Source organism: Cololabis saira, chromosome 2, assembly GCF_033807715.1.
Source record: "Cololabis saira isolate AMF1-May2022 chromosome 2, fColSai1.1, whole genome shotgun sequence".
NCBI classification, from domain to species: Eukaryota; Metazoa; Chordata; class Actinopteri; order Beloniformes; family Belonidae; genus Cololabis; species Cololabis saira.
In genome coordinates this window covers 56,383,851-56,397,888 of record NC_084588.1, presented here as the reverse complement: position 1 = coordinate 56,397,888, position 14,038 = coordinate 56,383,851, and the positions used below count along the sequence as shown (strand labels likewise).

General features: G+C 42.4%; 1 protein-coding gene across 14 annotated transcripts in view; it reads right to left on the bottom strand.

Moving 5' to 3' along the window:
- Positions 1 to 688: 688 nt before the first annotated feature.
- LOC133418676 (probable E3 ubiquitin-protein ligase HERC1) overlaps positions 689 to 14,038 on the bottom strand; it is a 108,172-nt gene continuing 94,822 nt past the window's right edge. For 13 of the 14 annotated variants that reach the window (XM_061707496.1, XM_061707512.1, XM_061707562.1 and 10 more), the window contains 6 exons: positions 11,984 to 12,149; positions 11,648 to 11,724; positions 9,573 to 9,825; positions 7,735 to 7,887; positions 3,561 to 3,866; positions 689 to 1,209 (listed from right to left, as the gene is read on the bottom strand). In XM_061707496.1, the coding sequence (XP_061563480.1) occupies positions 1,024 to 1,209; positions 3,561 to 3,866; positions 7,735 to 7,887; positions 9,573 to 9,825; positions 11,648 to 11,724; positions 11,984 to 12,149 (1,141 nt within the window). In that variant the 3' untranslated portion in view covers positions 689 to 1,023. The other variant, XM_061707565.1, reaches the window with a different exon arrangement.

Genomic DNA, 14,038 nt, shown 5'->3' with positions numbered 1-14,038 from the left:
TTTTCCCATTAACTTTGAATGGAGTTTTTTGGCCGTTTTTTTGGGAATAACTTTGGGAAAAATGTGAATTTCAACACCAAAAGTCATAGCACACTATTCCCGATTGAGACACACGTTTTGATATATGATTCGCCTGGGTCCTCCGAAATCTGTAGGAGGAGGAGCGAACCGAAATATGTCCGGAAAATGAATAATAATAAACGCGCAGGATAACAATAAATGCCTCTGGCTGCGCCAGAGGCATTTATTGTTATCCTGCACTATTATAACACTATTGTTACCCTGCACACCTCCTTCATTGCTATGGCATAACTATGGAGGAGGAGCCTCTTGGCGCAGCCGTGGCACTAACTAGAAAATTTCCTACAGATACAATAGGGCCTTCGCACTGGTGACTCCTCTGTTGGCACAACACCAACCACAGACCGACCCGGGACCCCCCAGACCCAGTAACACGCCGACCCGGGTCACTGATGCAGCTTTTATTGTCTCTGCTTTCGGGAAACTTGCCATCGGAAACAATAAATATGGATTTAATGCAAAACATTTTTCCTAATGAAGCATTTTACACAAATGTACAAGATCCTGCCTTTATCCTGCTGTAGTATCTATACACGAGTCCATGGACCCCCCTCTGGACCTGGACCCCCCACTGGACCTGGACCCCCCCTGGACCTGGACCCCCCTCTAAACCCCCCATGCAGGAACCTGAAGGTGCAGCAACTGAATCTCTCTGGACTCTCTGTGGTTAAAAACTAACAAACCACAAACAGAAACCAGGATTTGTGTCTCAAAGACGTAAAATAACATAAAAGTGTCCGTGGGGGCGCCAGGGGGGGGCCTCGGCCCCGTTGGCCCCGGCTGGGCCCCCCTGGCCCTGGGGGACCCCGAGGTCCCCCGGGTGGGGGCGGGGGTCCGTGTCCACGTTGCGGGACTGCATGTCCATGTCGATGGAGCGGCAGCTGTTGACGGCGTAGCGGAGCCGCTCGGCCCCGGGGGGGCCCCGGTAGCCCCGGTGGGGGGTCAGTAGTCCGTGTCCGAGCCTTCGGCCGTGTCCACGTTGCGGGACAGCATGTAGTTGTCCATGTCAATGGAGCGGCAGTTGTTGACGGCGTAGCGGAGCCGCTCGGCCATCACGGCCTGGCTGGAGTACGGGGGGAGACGCAGCTGGAAGAAGCAGGTCTGGGAGGTGGGCAGGCTGTCCAGGGGCTGCAAGGGGGGACAGAGAGACAGGTCTAGAGGTTAGGATCAGGTCTAGGGGGGACCCGGGTCCACCAGAACCCAGACCTGCTGGTCCCGGGTCCACCAGGACCCAGAACCAGCAGGTCTGGGAGGTGGGCAGGCTGTCCAGGGGCTGGGGGGGGAAGAGACAGGATCAGGTCTGGGTTTAGGACCAGGACCAGGATTCAGACCTGATGGTCCCGGGGGACCCGGGTCCAGCAGTCTTAGTCTAGTTTTAGTCGACTAAATATAAGAGTTTTAGTCGACTAAATATAAGTTTTAGTCTTAGTCTAGTTTTAGTCGACTAAATATAAGAGTTTTAGTCTTAGTCTAGTTTTAGTCGACTAAATATAAGAGTTTTAGTCTTAGTCTAGTTTTAGTCGACTATATATAAGTTTTAGTCTTAGTCTAGTTGGAGTCGACTAAATATAAGAGATTTAGTCTTAGTCTAGTTTTAGTCGACTAAATATAAGAGTTTTAGTCTTAGTCTAGTTTTAGTCGACTAAATATAAGAGTCTTAGTCTAGTTTTAGTCGACTAAATATAAGTTTTAGTCCTAGTCTAGTTTTAGTCGACTAAATATAAGTGTTTTAGTCTTAGTCTAGTTTTAGTCGACTAAATATAAGTTTTAGTCTTAGTCTAGTTTGAGTCGACTAAATATAAGAGTTTTAGTCTTAGTTTAGTTTTAGTCGACTAAATATAAGAGTCTTAGTCTAGTTTTAGTCGACTAAATATAAGTTTTAGTCTTAGTCTAGTTTTAGTCGACTAAATATAAGAGTTTTAGTCCTAGTCTAGTTTTAGTCGACTAAATATACATTTTAGTCTTAGTCTAGTTTTAGTCGACTAAATATAAGAGTTTTAGTCTTAGTCTAGTTTTAGTCGACTAAATATACATTTTAGTCTTAGTCTAGTTTTAGTCGACTAAATATAAGTCTTAGTCTAGTTTTAGTCGACTAAATATAAGTTTTAGTCTAGTTTTAGTCGACTAAATATAAGTTTTAGTCTTAGTCTAGTTTTAAATATAAGAGTTTTAGTCTTAGTCTAGTTTTAGTCGACTAAATATAAGAGTTTTAGTCTTAGTCTAGTTTTAGTCGAGTAAATATAAGAGTTTTAGTCGACTAAATATAAGAGTCTTAGTCTAGTTTTAGTCGACTAAATATAAGAGTTTTAGTCTTAGTCTAGTTTTAGTCGACTAAATATAAGAGTTTTAGTCTTAGTCTAGTTTTAGTCGACTAAATATACATTTTAGTCTTAGTCTAGTTTTAGTCGACTAAATATACATTTTAGTCTTAGTCTAGTTTTAGTCGACTAAATATAAGAGTTTTAGTCTTAGTCTAGTTTTAGTCGACTAAATATAAGAGTTTTAGTCTTAGTCTAGTTTTAGTCGACTAAATATACATTTTAGTCTTAGTCTAGTTTTAGTCGACTAAATATAAGTTTTAGTCTTAGTCTAGTTTTAGTCAACTAAATATAGAGTTTTAGTCTTAGTCTAGTTTTAGTCGACTAAATATACATTTTAGTCTTAGTCTAGTTTTAGTCGACTAAATATAAGAGTTTTAGTCTTAGTCTAGTTTTAGTCGACTAAATATAAGAGTTTTAGTCTTAGTCTAGTTTTAGTCAACTAAATATAGAGTTTTAGTCTTAGTCTAGTTTTAGTCAACTAAATATAGAGTTTTAGTCTTAGTCTAATTTTAGTCGACTAAATATAAGAGTTTTAGTCTTAGTCTAGTTTTAGTCGACTAAATATACATTTTAGTCTTAGTCTAGTTTTAGTCGACTAAATATAAGAGTTTTAGTCTTAGTCTAGTTTTAGTCGACTAAATATAAGAGTTTTAGTCTTAGTCTAGTTTTAGTCGACTAAATATAAGAGTTTTAGTCGACTAAATATAAGTTTTAGTCTTAGTCTAGTTTTAGTCAACTAAATATAAGTTTTAGTCTTAGTCTAGTTTTAGTCGACTAAATATCATAAGAGTTTTAGTCTTAATCTAGTTTTAGTCGACTAAATATAAGAGTTTTAGTCTTAATCTAGTTTTAGTCGACTAAATATAAGAGTTTTAGTCTTAATCTAGTTTTAGTCGACTAAATATAAGAGTTTTAGTCTAGTTTTAGTCGACTAAATATAAGAGTTTTAGTCTTGTTTTAGTCGACTAAATATAAGAGTTTTAGTCTTAGTCTCTTTTTAGTCGACTAAATATAAGAGTTTTAGTCTTAGTCTCTTTTTAGTCGACTAAATATAAGAGTTTTAGTCTTAGTCTAGTTTTAGTCGACTAAATATAAGAGTTTTAGTCTTAGTCTAGTTTTAGTCTTAGTCCATCCCTCCAGAACCCGGTCCAGACTCACCCGGTCCACCTTCATGATCTGGAACCTCTGCGAGATGTCGGCGGTGTTGGCCGGCAGGCGGGAGCGTCCGGAGACGAAGCGCATAAAGAGGACCCGCTCCTCGTTGGAGAACTGGTCCAGGGTCTGCCAGAACCAGGACACCAGGCTGTGCTGCTCGTCCACCTCGCGGTACCGGACCACCTTCTTCAGAACCTCCACGCAGATCTCCGGCATCCCGCACACGCTCTGTTCCAGCTGCCGCGCCGTTAGCAACGACAGCAGCGGCACCGGCACGATCCACGACATGCCCTCGCGCACCGCCGCCACCTGGTGGAGGAATAAAACTACATATAACTACGTACAACTACACATAACTACGATCTACCGCCACCTGGTGGAGGAATAAAACTACATATAACTACGTACAACTACACATAACTACGATCTACCGCCACCTGGTGGACGAGAATAAAACTACATATGACTACGTACAACTACACATAACTACGATCTACCGCCACCTGGTGGACGAGAATAAAACTACATATAACTACATAAAACTACGTATAACTACGATCCACGGCATGCCCTCGCGCACCGCCGCCACCTGGTGGAGGAATAAAACTACATATAACTACATATAACTACGTATAACTACACATAACTACGATCCACCGCCACCTGGTGGAGGAGAATTAAACTACATATAACTACATAAAACTACGTATAACTACGTATAACTAGGTATAACTACATAAAACTACATATAACTACATATAACTACAATCCACCGCCACCTGGTGGAGGAGAATAAAACTACATATAACTACGTATAACTACATATAACTACATATCACTACATAAAACTACATAAAACTACTTATAACTACGTATAACTACCTAGAACTACCTAGTTCTACTTAGAACTACCTATAACTACCTAGAACTACTTATAACTACCTATAACTACCTAGACCTGTGTATAACTAGGACCAGGTTCTGGACCTCGCCGGACTGACTGGAGACCAGAACCGGTGCAGGTGTCGGTTCTGGTCTCAGGAAGATCTGAACCCTCAGATCGTCTCCTGGTCTCCTAGCAACCAAACTACGTATAACTACGTATAACTACATATAACTACGTATAACTACAAATAACTACGTATAACTACATATAACTTCCTGACCCTGCACCCCAACCTGGGACTTGCTGATTGGGCCGGAGCTTCGGGAGCTGTGTGCTGGCCTGCGGTCCCCACCCCCGGTCATCCCGTTGCTGCTTCCACCTGCCTGCTGTGCTGTTGCCGTCCCTGACCCACCAGTCTGGCCCTCGGCAGGAGGGTCCCCCCTGATGAGCCTGGTCCTGCTCAAGGTTTCTTCCCTCCTAAAGGGGAGTTTTTCCTTGCCACTGTTTGGCTTAAGGTTTTTCTCCCACTAGGGGAGTTTTTTACCTGCCATTGTTTATGTAATATCTGCTCGGGGGTCATGTTCTGGGTATGGGTCTCTGTAAAGCGTCTAGAGACAACTCTGTTGTATTAGACGCTATATAAATAAAATTGAATTGAATTGAATTGAATAACTACGTATAACTACGTATAACTACGTATAACTACGTATAACTACGTATAACTACAAATAACTACAAATAACTACATATAACTACGTATAACTACGTATAACTACGTATAACTACAAATAACTACATATAACTACGTATAACTACATATAACTACAAATAACTACATATAACTACGTATAACTACGTATAACTACATATAACTACATATAACTACATATAACTACAAATAACTACTTATAACTATGTATAACTACCTAGAACTACCTAGTTCTACTTAGAACTACCTATAAATACCTATAACTACCTAGACCTGTGTAAAACTAGGACCAGGTTCTGGACCTCGCCGGACTGACTGGAGACCAGAACCGGTGCAGGTGTTGGTTCTGGTCTCAGGAAGATCTGAACCCTCAGATCGTCTCCTGGTCTCCTAGCAACCAAACTACATATAACTACGTATAACTACATATAACTACGTATAACTACATATAACTACGTATAACTACAAATAACTACGTATAACTACAAATAACTACGTATAACTACATATAACTACGTATAACTACATATAACTACGTATAACTACGTATAACTACGTATAACTACGTATAACTACGTATAACTACGTATAACTACGTATAACTACGTATAACTACGTATAACTAAATATAACTACATATAACTACGTATAACTACGTATAACTACGTATAACTACGTATAACTACGTATAACTACATATAACTACGTATAACTACATATAACTACGTATAACTACATATAACTACGTATAACTAAATATAACTACGTATAACTACGTATAACTACGTATAACTACGTATAACTACGTATAACTACATATAACTACGTATAACTACATATAACTACGTATAACTAAATATAACTACGTATAACTACGTATAACTACGTATAACTACGTATAACTACATATAACTACGTATAACTACATATAACTACGTATAACTACATATAACTACAAATAACTACATATAACTACGTATAACTACATATAACTACATATAACTACAAATAACTACGTATAACTAAGTATAACTACATATAACTATGTATAACTACGTATAACTACGTATAACGTACAATACAGCCACACATTCTAGCCGATAAATTAAGTAATTTTAAATTGCAAAACAAAACCATTGCCTGGCTTTTAGACTATCTTTTAGCTCGTCCCCAGTATGTCAGGCTTGATAAAGCCTCAGACATCATTTTAACCAATACAGGAGCTCCACAGGGGACAGTTTTATCTCCTTTTTTATTTCCGCTCTATACAGCTGATTACAGGCATAGTCAGCTTGTCTAATACAAAAGTTTTCAGACGACACTGCACTTGTGGGTCTGCTTAACCATGGCAATGACGTGGCCTATAAAAAAGAGGCACACTCTTTTGCCAAATGGTGTGATACAAATTTTTTACAGCTGAATGTGGGTAAAACAAAAGAGCTAATTATCGATTTTAGAAAGAAAAAAGAGGAGGCTGTCCCAGTGACAATTAATAATCAGAGAATAGAAATTGTGGAGTCCTACAAATATCTTGGTGTCCATTTGGACAATAAGCTCAACTGGAAGGAAAATACGGGGGTCCTTGTAAAGAAGGCTCAGTCCAGGCTTTTCTTTCTAAGGAAACTTAGATCCTTTGACATTAGCCCAAGGCTGCTAGGCATTTTCTACCAGGGCATTCTGGCTAGTGTCTTATTTTACGCTGTTCTGTGCTGGGGAGGCAGTATACCTATGACGACAAGAACAGGATTAATAAAATAATCAAGAGGGCTGGCTCAGTGATTGGTTTTAACCCAGATAAGCTTGAGGTAATAGTGGAGAAGAGAACAAGGACCAAGTTGAAAACAGTCCTCCTCTATGATAACCACCCACTCCACAATATATTTAAGGATCTTAAAAGCTCCTTCAGTGAGCGGTTAGCGATGCCTCGGTGTTCTACTGAACGACTCAGACGCTCCTTTGTTCCTGCAGCAGTCAGATATTTTAACCACAAATAGCGGCTGTCTATTGTTGTTGTTGTTGTTGTTGTTTTTTAATCTTCTGGAGGTGTATATTTTCTTATATTTATTTATTTATCCTTGCCTATATTCTAAAGTTTTCTAATCTAACTACATATAACTACGTATAACTACGTATAACTACGTATAACTACATATAAATACGTATAACTACATATAACTACGTATAACTAAATATAACTACATATAACTACGTATAACTACGTATAACTACATATAACTACGTATAACTACGTATAACTACATATAACTACGTATAACTACGTATAACTACGTATAACTACATATAACTACGTATAACTACATATAACTACGTATAACTAAATATAACTACGTATAACTACGTATAACTACATATAACTACGTATAACTAAATATAACTACGTATAACTACGTATAACTACATATAACTACGTATAACTACATATAACTACGTATAACTAAATATAACTACGTATAACTACATATAACTACATATTACTACAGGAAGATCTGAACCCTCAGATCGTCTCCTGGTCTCCTAGCAACCGAACTGGTCTCCTGGTCTTCTAGCAACCGGACCGGTACCTGGCGGTCGATCTCGTGCAGCCGGTACTCGATGGCTCGCTCCACGTACTCCTTCCTGTTGGAGAAGGTCAGCGGGATGCTGTTGCCACCGGGGATGATGGGAACCATCTTCCCGTCGGTGCTCTGGCCCACGAACGAGTCCAGGGGAATCATCTGCAAAAAAACACCAGCAGTCACTCGTCAGAGTCCAGAGGAATCATCTGCAAACAAACACCAGCAGTCAGATCTCAGAGTCCAGAATCATCTGCAAACACAAACACCAGCAGTCACTCGTCAGAGTCCAGAGGAATCATCTGCAAACAAACACCAGCAGTCACTCGTCAGAGTCCAGAGGAATCATCTGCAAACAAACACCAGCAGTCACTCGTCAGAGTCCAGAGGAATCATCTGCAAACAAACACCAGCAGTCACATCTCAGAGTCCAGAATCATCTGCAAACACAAACACCAGCAGTCACATCTGAGAGTCCAGAGGAATCATCTGCAAACAATCACCAGCAGTCACATCTCAGAGTCGGCTAGGCTAGGTCTCTACCCTACCTGGTGGACGTGTATCATATCGTGTCATAAAATATCATAAGAGTTTTAGTCTTAGTCTAGTTTTAGTCGACTAAATATAAGTTTTAGTCTTAGTCTAGTTTTAGTCGACTAAATATAAGAGTTTTAGTCTTATACTAGTTTTAGTCGACCAAAAATAAGAGTTTTAGTCTTAGTCTAGTTTTAATCAACTAAATATAAGAGTTTTAGTCTTAGTCTAGTTTTAGTCGACTAAATATAAGAGTTTTAGTCTTATACTAGTTTTAGTCGACCAAAAATAAGAGTTTTAGTCTTAGTCTAGTTTTAGTCGACTAAATATAAGAGTTTTAGTCTTAGTCTAGTTTTAGTCGACTAAATATAAGTTTTAGTCTTAGTCTAGTTTTAGTCGACTAAATATCATAAGAGTTTTAGTCTTAGTCTAGTTTTAGTCAACTAAATATAAGAGTTTTAGTCTTAGTCTAGTTTTAGTCAACTAAATATAAGAGTTTTAGTCTTAGTCTAGTTTTAGTCAACTAAATATAAGAGTTTTAGTCTTAGTCTAGTTTTAGTCGACTAAATATAAGAGTTTTAGTCTTAGTCTAGTTTTAGTCGACTAAATATAAGTTTTAGTCTTAGTCTAGTTTTAGTCGACTAAATATAAGAGTTTTAGTCTTAGTCTAGTTTTAGTCTAGTCCTGGTGTAGGTTGTCCTACCTGGTGGACGTGGACGTGTGAAGGAAGAAAAAATAAGTTTTGTGTCCAGAAATGTCCGTCATTCTCAAAACAGTCATATCAGCTATGCACCTGTTGTTTATTGTAACCGTGAGAGAGGCGCTTGGTTCACACGGGAAGCTCAGTCCCATGTGGGCCAGGCCTTAGCGTGAGAACTGGCAGGCGGGGGTTGAAGGGGCAACCCCTCCGCGAGAAAGGTATAAAGACGGGGGGAAGCCGGAAGTTCAGTAAGAGTCTGCTGCGGGTTTGTGCACGACGCCGAGCTAGGGTTGATGGCTGCTCTGCCTGGACTGTTCCGGCTCTCCCAGTCCTGTGTTAAGGTAAGAGTTTAGGCCAAGCCCCTTGTGATTGTATGTTGCTCTGTCATTTGCGGGGGATAACTTGACACAGAGTTATCCTAGCAAAGGGCAGTTGTGTGTGAGTCTTTTGTTTGCACTGCTTGCTAATAAATGTATTCATTATAGCAAAAGCGAGTGTGTGTCTGATTCATTTTTGCACAGCCGACCGCTCTCGAACCAGAGATTTCTCCCAAAACAACGTGTCCTACCTCGTGGAAGTTGTCCTACCTGTCCTACCTGTCCTACTGTCCTACCTCGTGGAAGTTGTCCTCGGTGATGCCGCTGTCCTGGATGCTCCAGATGCTGCGGAGCGTCTGCACGTACAGCAGGTCCACCTCCTCCAGGTCCTCCAGGACCAGGGGGACGCAGCACAGCTGCTTCCACACTAGCGGCGCCAGGTGCAGGTCCAGGGGCTTCTTGGTGCGGACGGCCACGCCCATCAGGATCCCCAGGAACTTGAACTGCAGCAGGTGCTCGTCCAGGCAGGAGGACGGGTTGAACAGGAACCTGGGGACAGAGACGGGTCAGGGGGGGGACTAAGACCTGGTTCCTGTTACTGCAAACATCAACTACCCATGATCAGGCCCGGTTCTATGAGGGTGCATGAGCATTGCACCCTCAGTTTATGTGTTTGCTGCTCAGTTGAAAAGACGAAAAGAAAACTGACAAATGCGCGCGCCTGATTTATGGTTCCGCGTTAAATCGACGGCGTAGCCTACAGCGTAGGGAACGCGGCGACGCGCACCGTACGTTCACGTCCCTGCGTACCCTACGCCGTAAGCTCTGCGTTGGTGCAACGTGAAACCATTAATCAGCCAGTGTCCGTCACTCATCTGCCTCCAGCAGTTTCCTGCACCAGCAAGACGCTGCTCTCTGCTGCTCCGTTAACTCAAAGTAACGATGGATATTTGGAAGTGGTTCAAGCACAACCACGCAAACAAGTTTACAGGACTGTCTCAGAAAATTAGAATATTGTGATAAAGTTCTTTATTTTTCTGTAAGGCAATTAAAAAAACCAAAAATGTCATCCATTGTGGATTCATTACAAATCAACTGAAATATTACAAGCCTTTTATTATTTTAATTATTCAATTATTTAATTTAATTATTTACTTAAGACACGGGGAACTGGCGACGCAGGCTGTGAGGTGGTGAAATGAAGTCAGATTCATGTCATACTCTTAATAATGTCATCACACATCACAACATATATCAGACTTAAAATAATAAAATAATAAAATAAAATAGCGCTGATCGTGTCCTCTGTGTGAAGCTCAGTCAGTCAGGACTCTGGTGCTGCTGGAGCTGCAGCCTTTTCTTCACCCACCGCTTTAGGACAGAACAAATGAGGGGCTGCGTTTAGGGAGCCCCACGGAGCCCCTAAAGGGACTCAGATTCTTTTTCATATATATAATGAGTTTTACGCGCGCGTGAAACCTTTACGTGCAGGTGTAAGCCTAAATTAGGGTCCCGTGTTAAAACGACGCAGAGCCTACGGCGTAGGGTACGCGGCGACGTGCACCTACGCCGTAGGCTCTGCGTTGGTGACGCGGAACCATAAACCCGCCCTGAGCAGCTCTGAGGGGAGACGGGAGAGGAGGAGGGGGAGCGGGGGGTGAAGCGGGGCTGCGGGGCCGTTCTCGTATCGCTTTCATACAGTGTCTTGATAATTTGCAATTTAAGGCTGAGCCTACCGTTAGTTTTTAAACTGTAAAAAGTGGGGGGAAAAAAAACATGATTTTGAAAAGACGGGGGGACGTGTGTCCCCCCTGTTGCGCCGGGGAACTCACGGCGTTTAGCGCAGCAACGGCGTGCTGCCACTCACTCGCTTTATTTTATTGTATACTATTTATATTCTAACTTTTACTGTGACCACCAAATAATGTGGTTTTCCTGTCCTCCACATCATCTACAACATCTAGGTATCCGTGAAAGTCAGTGTCACAGTGGACACCCTCTCATTCATAGACATATTCATCCTGATGCCTAACAGGCTGCAGGAAGCCACTGCGCATGCTCAGTAGGCTCATCCATATGCATTTATGGGCGTGTAGAGGGCGGGATATTCAGCTGCGCAGCTTTCCAGCTGGTCTGTGATTCATAAAGGAACGTTGCGTGCAAATCTGCGTGCACATGGTTTTATTGATCCGGATTTTTTTTTGCGCCCGGCATTTTCGGCTTTTGAGTGTACGTGCACTTTTAGTATGACTCCTACGCAGTCCATTTTAAATGAGGCCCCTGATTGGTTGTTAACTGTGGTATAATGATCTGATTGGTTGTTAACTGTGCTATAATGATCTGATTGGTTGTTAAGGCGGTTCCTCCTCACCTGTCTCGGTTGTATCCGACCTCCGCCGTGGCGTTGGGGGACGGGATGAGCAGGTCCACGATTCCCGACTCCAGTTCCTGCAAAACACTCGTAGTGAGATGACGGAAAAACACTCACAATGAGACGACCAGTAAACCAGTAAACCAGTGAGACCAGTATCTGGCACATCTCGGTTGTGGTGTCGCCCACCAGTAAACCAGTAAGACCAGTACCTGGCACATCTCGGTGATGGTGTCGTCCACCAGTAAACCAGTAAGACCAGTACCTGGCACATCTCGGTGATGGTGTCGCCCACCAGTAAACCAGTAAGACCAGTAAGACCAGTAAGACCAGTACCTGGCACATCTCGGTGATGGTGTCGTCGAACACGCCCCCAGCGTCGTCCGCCCCCTCGCCCACCAGCTTCACCTTCCAGGCGCGGGACGGCAGCCGCAGGTCCGAGGCGTTCAGCTTCACCACCTGCCGGGCGATCTGCACGAAGATCGGCTTGCACTTCCTCCCGCTGAGATTAGAGGGGAAATTAAAGTTAACTCTTTATATTTATAACAAACACTTCCTCCCGCTGAGATTAGAGGAGATATTAAAGTTAACTCTTGCTGGTGTTATTATGGGATGGTAGTGTTATTATGGGATGGTAGGTGTTATTATGGGATGGTGGTGTTATTTTGGGATGTTGGTGTTATTATGGGATGGTAGGGGTTATTATGGGATTGTAGTGTTATGGAATGGTAGGTGTTATTATGGGATGGTGGGGTTATTATGGGATGGTAGGGGTTATTATGGGATTGTAGTGTTATTATGGAATGGTAGGTGTTATTATGGGATTGTAGTGTTATTATGGAATGGTAGGTGTTATTATGGGATGGTAGGTGTTACTATGGGATGGTAGATGTTACTATGGGATGGTAGTGTTATTATGGGATGGTAGGTGTTATTATGGGATGGTAGGTGTTATTTTGGGATGGTAGTGTTATTATGGGATAGTAGGCATTATTATGGGATGGTAGGCGTTCTTATGGGATGGTAGGCGTTCTTATGGGATGGTAGGCGTTATTATGGGATGGTAGGTGTTATTATGGGATGGTAGGTGTTATTATGGGATGGTAGTGTTATTATGGAATGGTAGGTGTTATTATGGGATGGTAGGTGTTACTATGGGATGGTAGATGTTACTATGGGATGGTAGGTGTTATTAAGGGATGGTAGATGTTACTATGGGATGGTAGGTGTTATTATGGGATGGTAGTATTATTATGGGATGGGTAGTGTTATTATGGGATGTTAGGTGTTATTATGGGATGGTAGGTGTTATTATGGGATGGTAGGTGTTATTATGGGATGGTAGGTGTTATTATGGGATGGTAGTGATATTATGGGATGGTAGAGTGAGGGAACAATGGAGCGTGAGATTGACAGACGGATCGGTGCAGCATCCGCAGTAATGCGGTCGATGTACTGGACCGTCGTGGTGAAGAGGGAGCTGAGTCGAAAGGCGAAGCTCTCGATTTACCGGTCAATCTACGCCCCTACCCTCACTTATGGTCATGAACTTTGGGTAGTGACCGAAAGGACAAGATCGCGGATACAAGCGGCCGAGATGAGTTTCCTCCGCAGGGTGGCTGGACGCTCCCTTAGAGATAGGGTGAGGAGTTCGGTCACCCGGGAGGAGCTCGGAGTCGAGCCGCTGCTCCTCCACATTGAGAGGAGTCAGCTGAGGTGGCTTGGGCATCTGTACCGGATGCCTCCCGGACGCCTCCCTAGGGAGGTGTTCCAGGCATGTCCCACCGGGAGGAGACCCTGGGGAAGACCCAGGACACGCTGGAGAGACTATGTCTCTCGGCTGGCCTGGGAACGCATCTGACTCCCCCCGGAAGAGCTGGAGGAAGTGTCTGGGGTGAGGGAAGTCTGGGCATCCCTGCTGAGGCTGCTGCCCCACGACCCGGTAACGGATAAAGCGGGAGAAGATGAGTGATGAGTGGTAGTTGTTATTATGGGATGGTAGGCGTTATTATGGGATGGTAGTGTTATTATGGGATGGTAGTTGTTATTATGGGATGGTAGGTGTTATTATGGGATGATAGGTGTTATTATGGGATAGTAGGTGTTATTATGGGATGGTGGTGTTATTATGGGATGGTAGGCGTTATTATGGGATGGTAAGTGTTATTATGGGATGGTAGGTGTTAATATGGGATGGTAGTGTTATTATGGGATGGCAAGTGTTATTATGGGATGGCAGGTGTTATTATGGGATGGCAGGTGTTATTATAGGATGGTAGGTGTTATTATGGGATGGTAGGTGTTATTATGGGATAGTAGGTGTTATTATGGGATGGTAGGTGTTATTATGGGATGGTAGGTGTTATTATGGGATAGTAGGTGTTATTATGG